This window comes from Bison bison, unplaced genomic scaffold, assembly GCF_000754665.1.
Source record: "Bison bison bison isolate TAMUID 2011002044 unplaced genomic scaffold, Bison_UMD1.0 scf7180017864498, whole genome shotgun sequence".
Classification (NCBI taxonomy): domain Eukaryota; kingdom Metazoa; phylum Chordata; class Mammalia; order Artiodactyla; family Bovidae; genus Bison; species Bison bison.
This window is the reverse complement of record NW_011495057.1, coordinates 503,988-526,178: the sequence shown is the minus strand read 5'-3', so window position 1 is coordinate 526,178 and position 22,191 is coordinate 503,988. Positions and strand designations below refer to the sequence as shown.

Here is a 22,191-nt window from a genome sequence, read left to right as displayed (position 1 = left end):
AAAAAGAATAGGGACTAGGCATAATGCAGTATTATAAATGCAGCTTCATTTATGATCCTACTGTAAGCAAACACTATGGCATTAATTATTAATTCTCAAGTAACATCTATTAATACGAAACATTAGCTGTATTAAGACTGGCATGTAATTGTGTGTGTGTAAAATTGTGGCTAAGCAAAATGTGCATTAGACATTTTAAAAATCAAAATAATTAATAAAATATGAAGTGGAGCCGTACTCTTCAGCCTGAATGGAATCCGCCGGGGCTACGTAATTGCTTGGGATGTAGCCGTTCTTTCCTGTAGCGATTGATCTCGCCTCCCACCAGTCTCCTTCCCTGCAACACACAGAACAACAGTGACCACAAAGCGGACCGCAGCCCAGGACACAGTCTGCCGCAGCGCCGTCTTATATCTGAAATGGACAAGAGAGGTACTTCCAGTTTTAATTTATGCATTCGTTTGATCAAGAATTAAACTCAAAGAATAGTATTTAAAAAATAGGTTACATGAATTAAGGAAATAAGGCTAAGCAAAATCACAAATGCGTATTTTTGCTCTGAATCAAAAAACAAAACAAAAACCCTGAAAAACAAACCCCCTTAAAAAACCAAAACCCACCTTAATTTTACTTACAAAATCTCTTTTTTTTACATAACTCTTTCAACCTAAGACAATAAACTATACTGAATAAAACAATTTGGCAAGTAAATCTTTCAGATTACTCAGTTTCGAGTAAATGTTTTCTCCTTTAAAAGCTTTACTGAGATATAATTTGTATACCATAAGATTCCCCTAAGATTTTTTGAGTTTTGCAACCATCACCACTATCAATTTCAGAACATTTTCACTGCCCACCAAAAGAAACTGTGTACCCATTAAGAGCCACACCCCATCCCGACCCTTCCCCATCATTTCCAACCACTAATGTGCTTTCTGTTTCTATGGACATGCCCATTGTGGGGACATTTCATGTAAATGGAACCACACAATATGTGGGTCTTTTTGACTGGCTTCGTTTACTAAGCATAATTTTTTCAGCATTTATGAGGTTTTTTTTTTAATTGCTAAATGATCTTCTTTTTAACAGTACAAAAAAGTAATGTTCCTTTTTAGTCATATTAGGGGGGGAAAGTTCAGATGCCCTAGAACTCTTATAGCCAAAATATTTAGCAATGAGCGATAATAAAAAATTTAACTCCTGGAACAGTACATATTTATAAGAATGTTATCCATGAATATCCAAATAAGACTAAAATTAATTCAGAACATGAGATGTACATGTAATTTTTAACATGTAAGCCTTGAACTTTCCCCGAATTAAAGGAAAGGAGTGTATATTATCAATCTACAATGAGGAAGACACATGGATTCTGCTGCTAAAGATTAAATGCATGTTTGGCTTCACCAGAGGAAAGGTACTGAGAACACTGTCTACACTGCAATTTTATAAATGCCTGAAGTGAATTTGCTCTCCAAAAAATGAAATGGAAAATCCTTTGGATTTTCAAATGTTTACAAACTCAAGCACTTGCCTTGTAGCTTCCTGGTATATATTAAGTACATTCAGACACACAAACTGAAAACTCTGACCCTGATAACCATTCAACGATTCATTCAGACTTTCACTATCTTTGTGACAGACCTTACAATACGGTGTACCAGAAACAGGGGAAAAGTCCTTAACTTCAGGTAACTCTGTGGAGGGCAGGATCTGTCAACCTCAGCATGACTGACACTCTGGGCTGGCTAACTCTTTGCTGTGTGGGACTGGCCTGTGCACTGTCTGATGTTGACTAACAGCCCTGGCCTCTGTCTACCAGACGACAATTGCAGCACCCTGGCTGTAACAACCAAAAATGCTTCCAGACATTACCAAATGGGCCCTGGGTGATTCGGCCTCTGGCTGAGAACCACTGATGTAAAAGAATGACAGTGAAGTGAAGTCACTCAGTCATGTCTGACTCTTTGCAACCCCATGGACTATAGCCTATCAGGCTTCTCCGTCCATGGGATTTTTCAGGCAAGAGTACTGGAGTGGGGTGCCATTGCCTTCTCCAGGGGATCTTCCCGACCCAGGGATCGAACCCGGGTCTCCCGCATTGTAGGCAGAGGCTTTTACCGTATGAGCCACCAGGGAAGAGCCAAAAGAATGATAGGCAAGTGATAAACTACAATTCAAAACTGTGGTGGCAGCTGTAACTGAGCTTGGCACAGGCTACTACGTGAACATTTAAGAGAGACACCCAATCCAGCAGGAGGTGGGGACTGGGCCAGGCAGGGAAGGTAGAAAGAAAATCAAGGAAGGTATCCTTGAGAAAGGACACAGGAAAATACACTTTGAACGACAGATAGGGTTGGCTAGATAAAGGAAGAAAAATGGAGACAAGAAGTCACATTTCAGAAAGAAGAAATCACATGTGTAAAGGCACAGAGAAGGGGAGAACCCTGGTGTATCCAGAGCCACAAGTAACTGAGTCTGGGAGGGCAGTGGAGTGGGGAAGGGGGAGAGGCTTGATGAACGATGCCCGCTCTTATTGCTGTTTCATCTTCACAGCAGTGAGCAGTTACTGAAGGACTTTAAAGAAGAAAGACAGGATTGTATTTCATGTTCTCGAACAATAACTGGTAGCAAGTGGGAATAAGGAGGGAAGAAAACATGCCTGGATGCAGAGAGACCATAAATATCTATTTTGAGAAGTTGCAAAGTGGCTGCTGTGCCTGCTAATGAAATTATGGGATCTGTTTTTCATAACAAGCATTGAATTTTCTAAGGTGGATCACTAAATGACCAAAAGTCTGAGAGTCACATAAGGAAGAGACAATTTGGGACTGCAGGGGCTCCTCAGCCTTTTTCTTGTTTTTTTGAGAAAGAGATAAGATCTTTACACCACCTGGTACTTAGAGAAAAGGGATCATAGAAATCTCTTTATAAAGGGTTTTTTTTTTTTTTTTTTAAGTAATGTACTTACTTTCATATATTCCCTCAATCCTCATTCTTAAAACTGTTTATAGCAGAACCACAGCAATACAATTTGTAGAAGTTGTAACTTTTGGCTTGAGCAGTAGTCTTCTGCCACGTGTCTAAAAGAACCAATGTATCATCCAACCCAGTGGGCAGAGACCTATGCCCCACCACTCTCGTCTCTGAATCAACTAGGTCAGTGGTTTTGGTGTAAAGTAGGCTGCCACTGGTATTTCTCCCTTGTAAAAAACTTGTAACACTTACGTGTTGTTAATTATTTGAAATCTTTCACCTTTCTTAAATGAAAGGTCTTCTGTAGTTCTAGCTTCATAATCATATAAGGCCACAAATATAGTAACACCACCTATTGGGGGAAAGAAAGACCAAGGTAAATTATACAGACAAATTAACAACATAGAAATTTATCAGTAAAAACATTGCCAATGATGATAAAGAAAGCTTAAGCATAGTTCTCTGCCTAGTGTCCAGAATCAATTTTTAAAAGTTAGAGATTTGGGCCACTGAAGTTTTCAAGTTAATAAGATGATGTCTTAAGGTCTTCCATGAGACTACTATACTGTACAGATTCTAAAATTCTACAGAGCCAGAGAAACCTTTTTAATCATGATTCATATTTGCAACATCTCTAGCTTGAGAAGTGATGTGGTGATCGATGATTCAGTCACTAAGTTGACTCTTGCAACCCCATAGACTGTAGCTGCCCACCAGGTTCCTCTGTCCAGGGGTTTCCCAGGGAAGAATACTGGAGTGGGTTGCCATTTCCTTCTCAAGGGGATCTTCCCTACCTAGGGATTGAACTTGAGGTTCCTGCACTGCAGGCAGATATTTACTGCTGAGCCATCAGGGAAGCCCAAGTTCAAATCAGTTTTTTTTGGCAGAAAAAGCATTAACCAGTATTATAAACTACTGGCATGGATCACCTCAAATTCTTAAAAACAACAGGTGAACATTTCCATCCTTAATACTTACTGTGTAGCACAAGGAACTCTACTATGTGGGAATAGAAAGTAAAAAGAGTATATATAACTGATTCACTTTGCTGTACAGCAGAAACTAACACAACCTTGTAAATCAACTATACTCCAATAAAAATTAATTAAAAAAGACTAATGATTAACAGTAATAACTAGGTTTTTAATTAATATTATTTATTATATTTAACAGAGATTAAAAAACAGCATGTTTTTCTTAGAAAGTAAATGGTATGCCTGATAAGGATTATAAATTAAAAAAATAATCATGTCATATAAATCACTGTAGGTGGATGCTTAAGAGATTAGCAATTTAAATAATCAAATTATTATCTGCAAGGGGAAGAACAGAATCTCATTTATCTGGCTTTGCTCCTGAGGCCCAGCCATGCATTAACTACCCATTTGGCATTTCAATGTCTATCAAGCATTTACAATTTATTAGGTACAAAATAAAGGTGTTGATTTTTCTCCTCCAACCTGTATTGCTGAAGTCTTCACTATTTCAGCAAACACTACCAGCCAATCAGGTACTCAAAGCCAATCCCATTAACAGCATTGCCAGTTCTACCCCTTAAGTACCTTATCCACTTCCTTGTCCATTTCAGTGCTTCCATCCTAATTCAAGGATGTTATTTCTGTTATTTCTCACTGGGAGTGTAGTAGCCCAACTCACTCTCTATCTGCTTTCCCTATATCCATTCTCCACACAGCTAGCCAGAGGGAGTGTGGGGAATTCAGAGTTATGTGGAATTCAATTGTGCAAATCCTGTACTGATCTCTTCAATAGCTTCCTTCTGACTTTGAATAGGACCCAAACTTCATACTATGGTTTGTGTGTGTGTTTGAGTCACTCAGTCGTGTCCAACTCCTTGGGCTCCCATGGACTGTAGCCCATCCGGCTCCTCTGTCCATGGAATTCTCCAGGCAAGAACACTGGAGTGGGCTGCCATTCCCTTCTCCAAGGGATCTTCCTGACCAAAGGATTGAACCTGGGTCTCCCACATTGCAGGTAGATTCATTACCATCTGAGCCACCAGGGAAGCCCAATTAATGGTATAAACCAGTACATAATCACCATCAGATTACTGCCAAATTTCTGAGAATAATATCCATGTAGAGTTTACTTTGTATGTTGGAGATTTTTAATTTTCACATAAACTTAAACACCCCATCCCTAGCCCCTCGTAACTCATTTCTCTTACAGAAGACCAACTTGATGTATCTATTGCCCAGGGTCACATTCTCAAATAGACTGTCCATCTAAAGCTCACCTGTTAAACCAGCAGGATATGAACTTGGCACCACTGAAAACGAGGAAGATGCTCCTCCAAAAGGTGTCACCGCCGAGGACCCTCCGAATGGCGTCATGGAGAGGCTGCTGAAATTGGCAGATGTGCTCTTCGTGGAGGATGTTGGTGCCACCACAGCGTGTTCTCCTCCATAATGGCCTACTCCTGTGCTGACTGGCTCTGGCGTGTTTTCTGGTCTATATTTAATGGATGGACTTTTGTTCTCTTTACTTTTAATGCAGCCCATTATCAAGCCTACAAAGGTATTAAGGCAAAGTGTGAGAAGCAGTTAACATAAAGGATACTTCAAAAGAGGTGTACTTTAACAGTTGCCTTTAAACCAGGCATTTCTCTCCTGCAAAAAAGTAACAATAACAAATAAACCAAAAAATCCTAGGCAGCTAAAAATACTCTCCTCATTTATTTTTATTGTAGTTCTGCTAACATATCATTCTAATCATGTCATTTTCCAGCTCAATCACCGTTAATGGCTCAACGACAACATGCCACAGTGTCCTGGGAAAACCGTGGGCTCTGAAGTCAGAAGCTGAAGGTTGAATCCTGGCTTCCTACTTTCTAGTGGAGTCATTTCAGGTACGTTGCTTAACTTCGCTGCAACCTCAGTTCCTTGAAAAAGGAGAACAATATCACCTACTTCATAAGGTTTTCCATGAGAAGTAAGTTTATTTACCACAACTTCTAGACTATCTCTGAGACACAGCAGGTACTAGCGAATTCTGGCAGTTTTCCTTCTATCTATACTAGCGCTGTGTAACAGAAACAGAATCTGAGCTGTATCTATAACTTTATTTATTTTTTCGTATCTATAATTTTAGATTTTCCAGTAAACACATTTAAAAAATAAAAACAGGTCAAATTAATTTTAGTAATATATATTTCAATATGTCATCAGTATGAAAAATGTTCATGAGATTTTTATACTCTTCTTTTGTACTAAATCGTAGAAATCTGATGTGTATTTTAAACTCACAGTACACCTCAATTTGGACCAAGCACATCTCAAGTGCTCAACAGCTGTATGTGGCTAGTGGCTACTCCACTGGACAATGCAGTGCTATATCTTCTCCCTAGTGATGGACACACCCTCAAAGCTTGCCAAACCTGATTCCAGTCTATCTTTCCCACTTTATCTCCTATCATTTCCTCACTTATCTTATGCATAAAAGAGAAACAGTCTCAGATCTCAGAGTTGGAATGTCTTTAGATCACTATCTTAAAACCGGTATATTCAGAAGACGTGACAGTAAAGCACGGTATAGGAACATGACTGGGACTGGAAGCTTAAGTATCTACTGAAAACACTATGAGAGAATGACAAGCTAAATGTATGAAAAGCAGTTGCTTCTGAAAGTGTTAGAAGGAATATAAGGTAGGTTGGTTCATAACGCGGTAGTTGGAAAAGAAAAGCCTTTGAAGCATGTGAAAGATTCTAGAAACCCTGAAGGAAAAGACGAAGAGATATATGATTAACTTGGGGGTGGGGGGCCGGTATGGGCATAGAAACTTTTAAGTGAAACTAAAGACATGAGAAGTAGGGAAAATGTCTCTGTACTTGCTCATGCTCTTACTTGCTCTCTCAACACAGGAATGTACCATATAAAATTTAGTTGAGGTTCTTAATATAGACAAGGGCTTCCCATGTGGCTCAGCTGGTAAAGAATCCGCCTGCAATGTAGGAGACCTGGGTTTGATCCCTGGGTTGGGAAAATCTCCTGGAGAAGGAAACGGCTACCCACTCCAGTATTCTGGCCTAAAGAATTCCATGGACTACATATATAGTCAGTCCAGGGGTTGCAAAGAATCGGACACGACTGAGCGACTTTCACACATTCACACAATATAGACAACTCTTACACATGAGAAAATATACATAGCCCCTTAGAAAAATCTGAATGCCTATCAGGAGGCAATTCACAAATGAAACATGAAAGGCCAATTAGCGTATGAAGACATGTCCAATCACCCCAGTCTTCAAATAAATGCAAATCTCTAAAGGTATCCTTTTTGCTTAACAGATTGGCAAATTTTGACTCAATACTCAAGGCTAAGGCATGAATTTTAATCATCAATATGTTAGGTAGGTAGAATAGGGAAAAGGAGTCCAAAATGGTGGTGGCTAAAAGACAAGGAAGGTCTGAGGACCAGAGTGAAGACTTCAGGCAGAACAAAGAGCACTCCTGGCTAAGCCCAATTTGCATAGGGCAGGCCCAGGTGGAGGAAAAAACATAAAAGGAGGAGCCAAAGCGCTTTCTCTTGAACTGTGTCTCCTGCGTGCGTGCGCTCTTTTCTCCCTCTCTTTCTCTCTCTCACTCACTCACTCTCCTGCTATCTTCTAAATAAAATAGAGCTGTAACACTGATTTGCCTAACAGCTGTAGCACGGTTTGTCCAAGACCCAAGAGCTGTGACACACCGAGGGCTTTCATGTCCGTCACTCCCGATCTTTGTTGTGACGAGACAAAGAACCGAGGAACATACACTCGCGTGACAAATATATACCCACAAAATACATTCAGTTGCAAAAAATATTTTAAAATCTATACAGAGTATTTTCAATATTACCAATATCTGAAGTCTAAATATTAAGAAAATATTTTAATAATGACACAGACTTTGAAAAAACAGTTGTATGATGGAAAAAAAATTATGAAAGCCAGAATGGGTGCTAACTTAAATTGGATAACAAACCAATTGAAATATATCATTTCATAACCAAAGTTACTGTACCCCTCACCCACCCTCATTTCCATTTCCAGCTTTCTTAGTTCCTCATTTTCACCTTTTTCTTCACTCAGGAGTCCTGTTAAGGTCTTTTCTTCCCATAAGACATCACACCTAACTTAACTCTTCCTCCGTAAGTTCTATCTTTTTCCCCCTCACCCTTCCAGTTTTCCATTACTTCTCTTAACCTGTCCTCCAGTTTCTTTTTCTTAATCCAGAATCTTTGGTCCAACTAGTCACAAATACACAGGAGCCATCACTGCTGCCTACCTCTTTTGGAAACATAATTATAAATGTGGAATGTGACTTCTATTTTTAAGTAATCTTCAGGTGTAAAATGTATTTAAGATTTTAATGGATTCTCTTAGAAACATAACATGATTTAAAATACTTATAAGTGAAAGCCTCTTTCAGGTTCCAAGCTACTAGCTTACAGATATATTATTTATTAATAACATATTTATTAGACACTGTAAAGGGAGCCAAAGATGGCAAGAAATGGTTCTTTTTCTTTAAAAAGGTCGCAAGTAAGTGTAAGAAAAGTCATAGTATTGTACAATGTGAAAACCCTGGAGGAAGGCATGGCAATCCACTCCAGTATTCTTGCCTGGAGAAGCCCATGGACAGAGGAGCCTGGCAGGCTGTAGCCCATAGGGTTGCAAAGAGTTGGACACGCCTGAAGCGAATCAGCACACATGTATGTATGCACAACGTGAAAACTGCAAGAGTGAAAACAAAGAATGCCAGAGCAGAGGTGTGTACGAACATGTCGGGAATACCACTGAAGTTAGCAGCTCTGCTTTGAGAGCTTGGGAAAGAAAATTCTGCAGATGGTGGCACCGAGCTAGGTTTTGAAGGGCTGGAGATTTAGGAAAGAATATGCTAGAAGGAATGAAGAGTGAAGAATGGCTCCAACGTTTGGAAAAGCAAGGTGTATCAGGGAACAGAAAACTGTGGCAGAAATATAAGGGGGTGTTTTTGAGAATGGTGGAACAGGCAGCTAGTTAGAGGAGAATTTACATACACAGAGGGTTATTTGCTAAGAAGTAACTTTTAGATTTATCCAGGGAGCACTGGAAAGTTGAGATCCTTAAAAAGCTGAAGAGCAGAAAATACGTGTTTGAGAATAACTATGGTGGAAGTACGAGTTATAGCCTGGAAAGAAATAATGATGGCAGTTAGTCAAGTCATAAAACTGCAAAGATCCATGTGACGAAGTACAAAAGCAGGAATACTGTGGGGCCAAAGGTGAGGGGGAGATGAGAGGTAAACACTAAATACAATAATCAAGTTTAGATGAGTGGCTCGTTATGGGTGGATGTGAAGAAAAAGGAGTCATTTAATGGCACCCCACTCCAGTACTCTTGCCTGGAAAAATCCCATGGGTGGAGGAGCCTAGTAGGCTGCAGTCCATGGGGTCATGAAGAGTCGGACACGACTGAGCGACTTCACTTTCAGGCATTGGAGAAGGAAATGGCAAACCACTCCAGTGTTCCTGCCTGGAGAACCCCAGGGACGGGGAAGCCTAATGGGCTGCCGTATGGAGTCGCACAGAGTTGGACACGATTGAAGCGACTTAGCAGCAGCAGCAGCAGCATGCACTCCCTACAATTTATCGGACACTTTAAAAGTAGTGACTAATTGTGTGCTAAAGGGCTGGATGACTCCAAAGTTTCTAGTTTGAACTGAACGGAAAGCAACACCATAACGGAGGTAGAGAAAAGAAAAACAGGTTTTTCTGGACCAACATGTTCAGTTTCAGAAGTTAGTTTTAGGGGCCTGCCGGGAATGATGTTGCAAAATCGAGTAGGGGACTGATAATAAAATCTAAAACTCACAATGAGGCAGAAACCAGAGAAAAAGTAAATGAAAATATTTTCACAGTGTTATCACACCGTTTGGAGATAATAAAACTCACCCAAGGTACAGATTTGGAGGGGTGTGAAAAATTAATACAGTGCAGCAGGACATCTACAGATAAGGGATAGGCGGGCAAGGAAATTAGGAAGCAGCAATTAAGAGTCGGGAGTGCTTTCACAAGTTTCAATGGGCAGAGGGAAATGGCAACCCACTCCAGTGTTCTTGCCTGGAGAATCCCAGGGATGGGGGAGCCTGGTGGGCTGCCATCTCTGGGGTCGCACAGAGTCGGACACGACTGAAGCGACTTAGCAGCAGCGGCAGAGTTTCAACTGTCTCTGTAGCACTTTTCTTTTCTCCTTAAAAGAAATACGGTAATGAGCTAAGTGTGGGTGACATATAATTCTTTTTGTTAGTCTCAAGTATTTAACACATTTTTAACAAGTAGAATAGTAAAGTGGGAACAGCGAGATAAGACTTTCAAGAAGAAAATGGCTAATAATGGTAAAGACCAACATGAAATCAAGTGGCATTTAAACTGATTTTAAAAGGCCAGCTGATTAATAATCAGGAGCTCACTGATGACTTTCACAAGAGCATTTCTTAGCATCATGAAGAGAACAGATTGCAGTAAATAATAAATTTAATAACTAGCCCATGAAAATATGGTAAATTCTGGAATGCAACATCTTCGTAAGTTGGGAATGTACACTTTTAAAATTTTTTGATTGATGATTGCTTTACAATATTGATTTCTGTCATATATCAACATGAATTAACTATAGGTATACATATGTCCCCTTCCTCTTGAATTTCCCTCCTAACTCCCACCCCGCTCTAGATTATTACAGAGCCCCAGTCTGAGTTCCTGGAGTCATACAGCAAATTTCCACTGGCTATCTATTTGCATGTTACGTATATGCTTCCATGCTACTCTCTCCATCCATCTCACCCTCTCCTGCCTCCCCCCAACCCGTGTCCATAGTCTGTTCTCTATGCATCTCCACTGCTGCTCTGCGAATAGCTTCATCAGTACCATCTTTCTAGATTCCACAGATATGCGTTAATATACGACATTTGTTTTTCTCTTTCTGACTTCATTCTGTAAGAGGCTCTAGGTTCATCCACTTCATTAGAACTGACTCAAATGAGAGAACGTACACTTTTTACCAAAATGTTTTCTATGATTCCTTTGTCTAGTCCACAGATCCTCTCCTTCAGAGTCTCAGTGTAATCTACTTCAACAGACACTCAGTTCTCAACAGCCATTCTCCTGCTTTGATAAAAGAACCCTGATTTTGTTCACTTTCCTCCCACTTGACAAGTCCTTCATTTGTCCAGCCTCAGGAAGTAAATAATGACTGATTTAAGCCACTCATATAGTCGTATCACTTTGCCAATTAACCATGTAAGCCTCGAAACATGGGCTTCCAGGAAGTTTTTCTCACTTGTAAAAAGGAATACAAGATGGACATATTCCATTTCCATTCCCTAGATGTCTTTACTGTTCTTGCCTAAATCAGACTACAACACAGCCGTGTGAGAGGAGGACACAAACATACTGAGAGAGGGAGGGCAGGAAGAGAAAAGGAACTTGGGTCCTTGACGCTGCTGCTCAGGTATTGAACTGTGTAACCCTATAACTCAATGAAATAACCCAAAGAAATGCTCCAAAAATCTTATTATGAGAGATAAAGTAGCTATTGTAAAAGTCAGTTTTCTTGTTTGGTTTTCAGTTACAGTTGAAAGGATCTTAAATAATAAACTACTCAAATCACATGACAATGGTTAATGCATTAAATACCTTTTCAACATATCCAGGTACAACAGCTTTGAAAAAAACTGATCTTTTCTCAAAGTATTTACATAAAGTCTGAGCTATCCTCAAAGTATTTACATAAATCTGTAAAATTTATAGTCTATAAAGGTAAACTTATATTTTGGGAGGACTTCTCTGGTGGCCAGGGGCTAAGATCTCAGGTTCACAATGCAAGGGGGTTGGGTTTGATCCCTGGTCAGAGAACTGGATCCCACATGCTGCAACTAAGAGTCTGAACGCCACAACTAAAGATCCAGCCAGCGGCAACTAAGACCTGGTGCAGCAGCCAAAGACATAAAATACAATTAAAGAAACTTTTTTTTTTTTTCTTTAGCCATGGACTTTATTGTTTGAATATCTGCAATTATTATTCTATACACAAATGTTAATTTCTTACAAAACTCTGTATTCCATATTGCTAGGTCACTTCACTCTTCATTTTATGTCACATTTCCATCAAGAACTATTTCCCCAAATCACCATCTGCCTGATTGTGTGTTGTTGTTGTTCAGTTGCTAAGTTGTGTACAACTCTGCGATGCCAGACACTAGTCCACCAGGCTCATCTGTCCATGAGATTTTCCAGGCAAGAATACTGGAGTGGGTTGCCATTTCCTTCTTCATAAAGAAACTTTTTTAAGCAAACCATTTCATACTGGTATTTGCTTGAGCATAAGGTGCACAAATATTTGCTGAAAAAGAAGGCTTTACCTCAATCTGAATGTTACTTTAAGATTTTCTGATAAATATGAATTTAAAATTTAGATTATGGAAATTTCTTCACTTAGACCCTATCAGATAGTCTTTCTTAAAAAAAATTTTTTTAAATCAACTTTGAGGTATAATTTACATACAATAAAATGCACCCATTTAAAGTGTATAGTTCAGTAGAGTTTTGGCAAATGTCTATTATAACTGTATGGTCAATACTATAATTACAATATAGAATATTCCAATCATCCCCAAAAATACTGTTGTACCCTTTTCCCAATTAACCTAACCCCCAACCCCAGCCCGAGGCAACCACTGATTTGTTTTCTCTAACTATAGATTATCTTCTCTAGAGTTCCATATAAATAGAATAATTCTATATATAGTCGTCTTTGTGTCTGGCATGTTAACTAGCCACTGTGGAGGCACCTATGCTCGCCACTGTACCACCAACGCTTTACTAGGCACTGTGTAGCTGAGATACTTCCATATTGTTGCCTATACAGGTAGTTCATTAATTTTTACTGCTAAGTAGAATCCCACCATATACCATAACTGTTTATCCATTCACTTGCTGATGGCTATTTGAGTTGTTCTGGTTTGGGGCTGTTATAAATAAAGTGGCTGTGAACAGTCCCACACAAGTCTTTGGGAGGGTAGATATGTGTCCTTCTCCCCGACCTTCCCCTTCCTCGTCTCCATCAATTCCTAGGATTGGACCTGCCTGATCATATAAAGTTAAGCATGACGATAAGAAGATACTAAACCGGTTTCCATAGTGACTGTACCATTGTGCATCCCCGCCAGCAATAAAGGTGAATTATCTACAACAATGTGGAATTCCTGCAACTGCCGAGATGGTTGCCCTGTTCCTGCCGTTGCACCCCCGTATCAGACCTAGCCTTTTCCTTCTTTCTTTCTAAGTATTTTATTAACTTACTTTCGGCTGCACTAGGTCTTTCTGCTGCACATGGGTTTTCTCAAGCTGTGACTAACGGGCTCAGCAGCTGTGGTACACGGGCTTAGTTGCCCTGAGGCATGTGGAATCTTCCTGGACCACGGATCAAACCTGGTTCCCCTGAACTGGCAGGCAGACTCTCACTCACTGGACTACCAAGGAAGCCCAAGCTAGCCTTTTCAATTACCAATCATTTCACATCACTCTATGCCACAATCCGTCCAAGACCTTGCATTGACTCAGAATAAAAGCTACAGTTCTCACGATGGCTTTTGAGCTCCCACCATGGAGCTCTCAACACTTCTCCTACCTCATCTCCCACAACTCTGCCCTTACTTGCCCCACGGCCTTGCTGTCCTTCAGATGGGCCAAGCAACCCCCATCTTGAGCCACTGCACCTTCTTCTTTCTGCCTGGAAAGCTCTTCAGCTGCGTAACTGCCTGGCTCGCCCCTCAGCCTCGTCAGGTCTCTGTACTGCAATCATCTTCTCTGACCACCCTACATAAAGCAGCAATGCAACACTCCCCAGAGCACTGCCTACTCCCCTTTTAACCTGCTTTATTTTTTGATAGCACTGACACTATACAAAACATAAGGGCTGAGAGCACAGACTGTTCCATTATTTGTTTACTGGATGTACAGCACAGCGCTTAGGAACACAGACTTTAGAAACAGAATGTTTGAGTTCAAAGTCCGAGTCCACTGCTCACAGCTGTGGGAGTTTTGGCAAGATACTTAACATTTCTATGCCTCAGTTTCCTCATCTATAAAATGTGAATAATAAAAGCAAGACTCAAGGGTTACTGTGAGGATTAAATGAGTTAATATATGTAATGTGCCTACAACAGTGCTGGCATATAATAACCACTAATGTTTGCTATGATGGTAATGTCTCTAAGGATAACGTTGGCTTTCCCCTCCAGAATATAAGATTGGGCTTTTTTTTTTTTTTTTAATTTTACTGAGGTATAACACATTTGCAGAAAAGTAAATATAACCAACGTACAGCTCAATGAATGAGCACAAACCAAACACCAATGTACTTCTCACCCAGATCAAGAAACATGACTTAAACTACCACCAACCATCCTACTGGAAATATACCTGAGAGTAGACTGCTGGGTCACAGAGTGTTTCCAGAGTGCTGTAGCAATTTATAATCCCATCAGCAGAATAGGAGAGTTGTCAGCGCTTCCTGTTTTCACCAAAACTTGGTATTTTCCATCTTTTAAGATATATCTGTTCTGGTGAGTATGTAGTGAGTGGTCTCTCACTGTGTTTTAAAATTTCATGTTCATAATTATTAATGAAGTGAGCACCTTTTCATATGTTTATTGGCCACTTCTCTTTTGTGAAATGTCTATTCAAAACACTTATTCACTTCTGTACAGGACTGTCTCTTTTTCTTATTGATCTGTAAGGCATTCTCTGTAGTATTCCCAGAACCTAGAAAAGAGTCAAAGTGTTAGTCAGTCAGTCCTGTCTGACTCTGTGTGACCCCATGGACTGTAGCCCACCAGGCTCTTCTGTCCATGGGATTTCTAAGGCAAGAATACTGGAATGTGTTGCTGTTCCCTTCTCTAGGGGATCTTCTTCACCCAGGGATTGAACCTGAGTCTCCTGCATTGCAGGCGGACTACCGCCTGAGCCATCAAGGAAGCCCATTAATAGCTGCAATACAGGAGACTGGGGTTCAACCCCTGGGTTGGGAAGATCCCTTGGAGAAGTGAATGGCTACCTCCTGCAGTATTCTCGCCTGGGAAACCCCATGGACAGAGGAGCCTGGTGGACTACAGTCCATGGCATGGCCACAAAGGGTCCCATATCCAACCCAAGGAGGTTCTAACGTGAATAATTTTTATAAAAGAAACCTCTGTCTAGAACCTTGTCGAGGACAAGTCTTTCAATGAGAATAAGAACCAACTAGAGAATAAGAACCAACTCCTTAACTTCCCCAATTTACTTTCCCAACCACCTGCTAATCTTCCAAATTTAGATCTGGGATTGGGGGACGCAAAAAAGCCAATGAGACTTTACTATTCGAATCAGAGAGCAGAGACTGTCCTTTAGGCAGGGTAACAGGATGTGCAAAAGCTCAGAGACAGGGGAGAACAAAATGGGCTTTTGAAATCCTAGTTTGGTGCTAAAAAGTGTAACCAGAAAAAGTACGAAGGGGGAAGATGAGGCCAGAAGAGACAGCAACATGGAAGAGAGCCTATACTACAAGGATCTTCTACTTCCTTCTCCTTAACACAAACTGCTTTAGATGCATGAGTATTCATTTAACTTTTGCTGAAAGAATAAATCACTGAATCGTAACTTGATTCTGACATATTCTTTTCAACAACTTGCCTAACATTTGTTTCTCTCCAAAGGGCCAAGCATAGCAAGCATTCTAGAAATACTTGTAGGTTTTTCAATTTCCTTATCAATTCTGTAAGTCAGAAGTTTTTCAAATTTGTATCAGGCAGGTATATATCAGAGTTACCTATAGGGTATCAGAACACGCTTTGTAACAGCATGTTTCGCAGAGCTGGAGCAAATTTGAGATGGTCTGTAAAACACATCCAGCTCAGTCATTAGCAAGCAGCACTTCACTTTGTACTCTATGTTAGGGTATTTTGTTTTGATGATATTTTACACTTTGACAGTGTTTCATGTTTCAAGAATATTTTTTTATTATTCAATTTGATCCCATAATAATCCTAATGTTACGGAGGGGGGAAAGTAGGTATAATCTCCACATCTTTTATTTGAAGAACCTGAAGGCTGGGTGGGGGAGGTCACCTGCCCAAGGAGATGAAGCTAGAAGTGAGCACAGCTAGGGAGCTGGGTCTAAATGCAAGGCTGTCCTCTTCCCCCACACCCATACAGCCTCTGGGGGCGCTTGGGCATACCATTTTCTTTTCTTTGACAAGTTATTAAGTATCTGCCTGTCAGAAAATGCTACAAACATGATAACATTATTGGCAGTCAGCTTCACTGCTCCACCCACAACACAAATCTACTAACTCTGAGAACTGCAACCCACCCCTCTCCACCATAACAATGTTGCTTTATCACTAGTGATAGTGACTAGACATTCTCGATGACTTAGATTTTTGAACTAAAAATTTTTTTAAAACATATATTATTTCTATAAACTAACTCTTGCAAGTTAACCAACTGTGATATTATATGCTATATCCAGCAAGGGGATAAAAAGCTCTCATTTGTCCCTGTGCTCTACAGATTAAAAACACATTCAGTGATCTTTTCTCTAAGTTTCATTTTTAAATCCCCTCCCTTCAGCATAAGTACAGAAGATAAGCAGGACACAAAAGAATAGAAAACAGACGGAGAAGAGGAAACATCACCCTGCTGAAGGGTGTGTACTCTGTCTAGTAAAAGCAAACAAAGAACTTAATTTTCCAAGAGTCAAAGGAGAATAGAAAGTGTGAGCAATGGAAAACTGAGCTTGCAGTCTCACCGAAAGCAATCTTCTACCATCTTTTTTTTTTTTTCCCCCTTTTTTGTACTTTAAATACGCAAACAAGTGACCTTAAAGAAAAAGCCAACTCATTCTAAATTCTGGGTTACTCCCCATGGTTTCTTTAATGAAGTCTTGCATAGGATCAACCATAAGGACCTGATGTAAAGAACACTTAAAATGTATTGTTAGGAAATATAATAACAAATTACAAATTAATGGGAAACCCCAAGATATTTATTACCTGTATTTAGAAGCATCCTTCTCTCCACAAATTCAGTCAACTCTTAAAATTTTTTTTTACATCTTCTCAGGTTTTCATGCCTTACCTACTGTTCTTTATCAAGATTTTTGCCCGAGAAACTACAGTCAACAGTTGGATACTACTTTCAAGTCCTTATGGAATTTAAATGCCCCTCAGACATTGTATGGATTCTTTTTGCATTGTAGTTTTAAACCTTAAAAATACATCATGCAACTATTTCTACAATAATGTATATACCTTTTGTTTATCTTTTTAAGACTCAAGCAAAGAAATAAGATACACGCATTTTTAGAAACATCAGTTTATAAAACTGACCTAGAACTCTCTTGCTTTCTCCAAATTCCTGTAATAATTTTTTTCCACTATGCTTCTGTGACAATATTTTGAGTTTCAATGCCTGTTTTAGTCAATAGATTTAAAACTGCAAAGTTTAATTGGTAAATAAAATACACAACTGTAAAGATGAAATGAACACAGATCTGAAGAGAGGGAGCTTTTGGCAACAGAAGTAACAGCAAGGAATAGTCAGGTGTGTTTCAAAAATTAAAATAAGTCACAAGGGGAGGAACGTGGGAAGAGTTCAGGGAAGCAAGGCGAGAAGTGAGTCAGTTTAACCTGTTTCCACCCTCGAGACACCTGGAACCTTTCTGATCTTTGACACCCTTTGGTGCATGTCTTGTACCCTGTAAAATCATAGTCCTTTATCAGCAATAAGCAGAAGCTGTGTCCTTGCCTCTCAAACTCAGGCTAGCATTTCTAGTAGTAAGAGAAGTTTTAAAAAAATACATTCTACTGGTATCCAAGAATTTAACTGTAGCATGTGCATATTACACAGGTTTAAAACAACTGCTTATTCTGAAATAATATTAGATGTATGGAATAATTATAACCTTCTTTTAAAACCCTGTCTTTTTTAGCTTATTTTGCTACCTAACATCCCTTCTCAAACAAGATGTTATATTACTCCATGAAGCAAACAGTTTACTTTGCTTTAAAATACTTGTTTAAAAATTTGAATTGTCAAATATGTTAAAAAGATATTTAAAAAAATTTTAACTTCCATGAAGAAAATTCTGTCCTGTCAGCAATAATTTTTTTAACTACAGTTTTGTCATATAATATGTACTTAACAAATGTTTATTTTTTCTCTTTCTTGGCATTGATTTTGAAGCAAACAAAAGCTAATACAAATCTCTAGACATCTACTAGGTAAAAGGATATGTTAAGTGCCAATTGTGCCTTTAAATAGGTCTGTTTTTTCTTCTAAAAATAGAAGTCTACAGAATAGTGGTAATTACACAGTAGAATGGCAAAGACAAGCAATGACTTTCTAGTGATTTGCTTGGAGTGAACATGACATTATTACTATTTTTTATATTAATGGAAAAGTCTTTCAGATTCTCTAAAGTATCAAAATTCACTAGATACCTACAGGCATTCCCCTCCAGAAACAAGAAGGGTGAAGATGAAAGGCTAGTTTTATAGTCTTTATATCCACTAGTCAAAATATCCACTCTCTGCAGGAGGCTTTGTTAACCAGGACAGCTGTCTTCCAGGGATCTCAAATTCATCAAGTTCAAAATGGAACCTGCCGTCTTTCCCACCAAAAGCCACTCTTCCTTCTCTCTGTCACCAGGTCAGTGAATGGTGAGTACACTGTTCTAGTACCCGCTGCCTCAGTCAGACATCCGAGAGTCATTCTTAACTCACACCCCTCCCAGGCCCCACATATCCAGTCAGTCACTACTAACTGACCATATACCCTGTAATCTCCAACATTCTTCCACCTTCCCCTCAACTAATTACTACTTCCCTTGGCTATTAATCATTTACTGTCTGGATTATTGCAAAAGCCTCCTTCGCTGACCTTCACTGCCTCCAGTGTTAAGAGTTTCTCCAGTCTTTCCTGGGTGTAATGTGAAGGATGTTTGTGTTTTCTGAAAAGAAAATCTATTAGGAGCCTTCAATGTCCCTGTCCAGTACTCTTTCCAACATAAGTCTAACTTCCTTAATGTGAAATAGAAGCCCTTGCAGGATTTGCTTTATTTACCTCTCCTGGCTCATCTCTTTCCAACCGTGTCCTTGCTCTCTGCATATGAATTTTTTTTAAAGATCCTCAAATGCACCATTTTCTTTTCATAAATGCTTGCTACAACCTACTTCTCTCCTTATGGTCAGCTCAGTGACTACTCAGCCTTTGGCTCTTAAAGGTTCGAGGCATCTTCCCTGACCTCTCATGTGCTCTTATAATACATTTCATTCCTTCCCCAAAGCATGTACTAAATTGCCACTGCCTGCGGGTCTCTGCTGTAGCTTGGCCTAGTGTCTGGCCCACAAATGATGGCCAATAAATATCTTTAGTGAGTGAGTAAGAATTGACTTTGGAATTAGACATACATTTCAATTCTGGTTCTATTTCTTTGTAGCTACTGGGATCCTTGATCAAATTATTTCATCTCTCCTAAAGCCCGGTTCACTCACTTTTCTAGAGGAATGATACCTATCTTGCAAGGCTGTGACAATTGGCTGATACTGTATGTAGAGCAGCTACCAGGACCCTACCAAAAGCAAACGCTCGCTTTAGTTAAGATTATTCTGGCTACAAGGACAGAAATTCTGGCTACAAGGACAGAACTAACTAGAGACAGATTAAGCAAAATGGGGGTTTTAAATAAAGATTACAGCAGTGTCTCACGAAATCCAACCCAAGGTCATAAGAAAAAAAACTAGAACCAGGAGCCCAAGTCATCAACAGTTACTTTGTTCCTTTTCTCTCTTCCTCTTGGGTCCTCCTCTCTCTGCTCACTTCCTCCCAATATCCCGCTTCTTTCCTCACCTCCCCCTCTCCTCCCTGCCTATTTATCCCCTCTCTGTTCCACCCCCTTCCGGTATTTGTCCTAGTTTCTCTCTCTCGCCTGATCTGTCTCATCCTTTTCTCCTGTGGCACGATGGCTTTTGGGCTCTTCACACGCTGAAACATGGATGTCAGCAGTTCCACTGCTACAATCTTCATTTTAGAGCCAGAGGGTTCTCAGTATCAATTTCAAATTTTTAAAGGACTCTAGCCACTATGGGTCAGCTACCTGCCTCTGGGTTGGTCTCTATAGCCAAGAGGTGGGATCACCACCTGAAATAGCAGTTCCCACTTAACCATGAAATGGTGGAGAAGGTCCTAGAAAATGAGAGTCTTAGCAATCAAAATGCTAAGCTTCCATCATGTGAAAGCTATTAACATTTAGACAGCATTATTTTACTCGAATTATCTCCAGTAAGAGTATATTAGTAATTAGTCAAATTGTAAGTTACACTTCTTTGATTTTAAATTTTATATGAATAAAAACTGTGATATCAGCATATATAAAAAGAATTAACTCTATTTCTAACTTCCTGAACTTCTGATCTCAGTAACTAGCTAATGATACAAAACAGACTACAAAGGTTTATTTATTATTTCTTATTGCCATACTGGCAATAAAACATTTACTATAAAAATGTCATCATTAATAAATCCTCATTTTCATGGATTCCACATCTGCAAAATAATCTGCTTGTTAAGATTTATTGCCAACTCCCAAACCAACGATACCTTTTGGTGCTTTGGTAGATTTTTGCAGATATGAGCAGAGCTGTGAAAAATGAGTTGACAGATCCATACCTCCCCAACTCAGGGCAAACAAGGTTCTCATACTGTAAACAAGTATCCTTTCCATAGCTTATCTAGTGCCACTTTTCTTTTTTGTTTTGTTTTTTTTTTTTTTGCATTTTTGTGTTTTTTTGTTGGTGATGTCACTTTCTATTTTTAAGGCCATACTGTCCAGCATGGGGTATGGTAGTTCCCTAGCCAGGGACTGAACCTGCCCCCCTGCACTGAAAGCCTGGAGTCTCAACCACTGGAACACCAGGGAAGTCCCATCACTGTTTAAAACAGGATCCCAGGCGCTACTGCTGAAGTGCTGTCTACTGTTTCTAAGCACAAACAGGGTGTGGTGTGCCTTTGGAGAAAATGTGCTGGATAAGCTTCATTTAGAACCAAGTTGTAGAGCTATTTGTAAGTTCAAGGTTACTGAATCAATAATATACATTAAATAAGGCGTGTCTTTAAACAGAAGCACACATAAAACAGATTATACGTTGATCAGTTGACAAAACGTTATAACCAGGGGCTTACAGGAACCTAACCTTGTATTCGGAGAAGGCAATGGCACCCCACTCCAGTACTCTTGCCTGGAAAATCCCATGGACGGAGGAGCCTGGTAGGCTGCAGTTCATGGGGTCGCGAAGAATCGGACACGACTGAACAACTTCACTTTCACTTTTCACTTTCATGCTTTGGAGAAGGAAATGGCAGCCCATTCCAGTGTTCTTGCCTGGAGACTCCCAGGGATGGGGGAGCCTGCCGGTTATGGGGTCGCACAGTCAGACACGACTGAAGCGACTTAGCAGCAGCAGCAGCAACCTTGTATTTATTTCCTCTAGGAGCAGTGGCTCAGTATTCACTAAACAAGTGTTCAAGGTGACTTTCTAGAATACAACTACTGCAAATAATGAGAAATGACTGTACATAATTATTTTGAGAGAAGATTTTCATAAGTGCGTCAAAAGTTAAACTTTTTGAAAACTGATTCAGTTCAGTTCAGTCGCTCAGTCGTGTCTGACTCTTTGCGACTCCATGAATCGCAGCACCCCAGGCCTCCCTGTCCATCACCATCTCCCAGAGTTCACTCAAACTCACATCCATTGAGTTGGTGATGCCATCCAGCCATCTCATCCTCTGTCGTCCCCTCTTCCTCCTGCCCCCAATCCCTCCCAGCATCAGAGTCTTTTCCAATGAGTCAACTCTTTGCACTAGGTGGCCAAAGTACTGGAGTTTCAGCTTTAGCATCAGTCCTTCCAAAGAACTCCCAGGGCTGGTCTCCTTCAGAATGGACTGGTTGGATCTCCTTGCAGTCCAAGGGACTCTCAAGAGTCTTCTCCAACACACAGTTCAAAAGCATCAATTCTTCGGCGCTCAGCTTTCATCACAGTCCAACTCTCACATCCATACACGACTACTGGAAAAACCACAGCCTTGACTAGATGCACCTTTGTTGGCAAAGTAATGTCTCTGCTTTTCAATATGCTGTC

At 39.9% G+C, this 22,191-nt stretch overlaps 1 protein-coding gene across 1 annotated transcript in view; it reads right to left on the bottom strand.

The window, feature by feature from the left end:
- YES1 (YES proto-oncogene 1, Src family tyrosine kinase) overlaps positions 1-14,805 on the bottom strand; it is a 31,747-nt gene extending 16,942 nt beyond the window's left edge. Inside the window, exons 1-4 of the mRNA XM_010828897.1 lie at positions 14,438-14,805; positions 5,231-5,503; positions 3,229-3,328; positions 239-337 (exon numbers count right to left, since the gene is read on the bottom strand). Coding sequence (XP_010827199.1) covers positions 239-337; positions 3,229-3,328; positions 5,231-5,495 — 464 coding nt within the window. The 5' untranslated portion in view covers positions 5,496-5,503; positions 14,438-14,805. The remainder of the gene's footprint in view (positions 1-238; positions 338-3,228; positions 3,329-5,230; positions 5,504-14,437) is intronic.
- Positions 14,806-22,191: the final 7,386 nt, after the last annotated feature.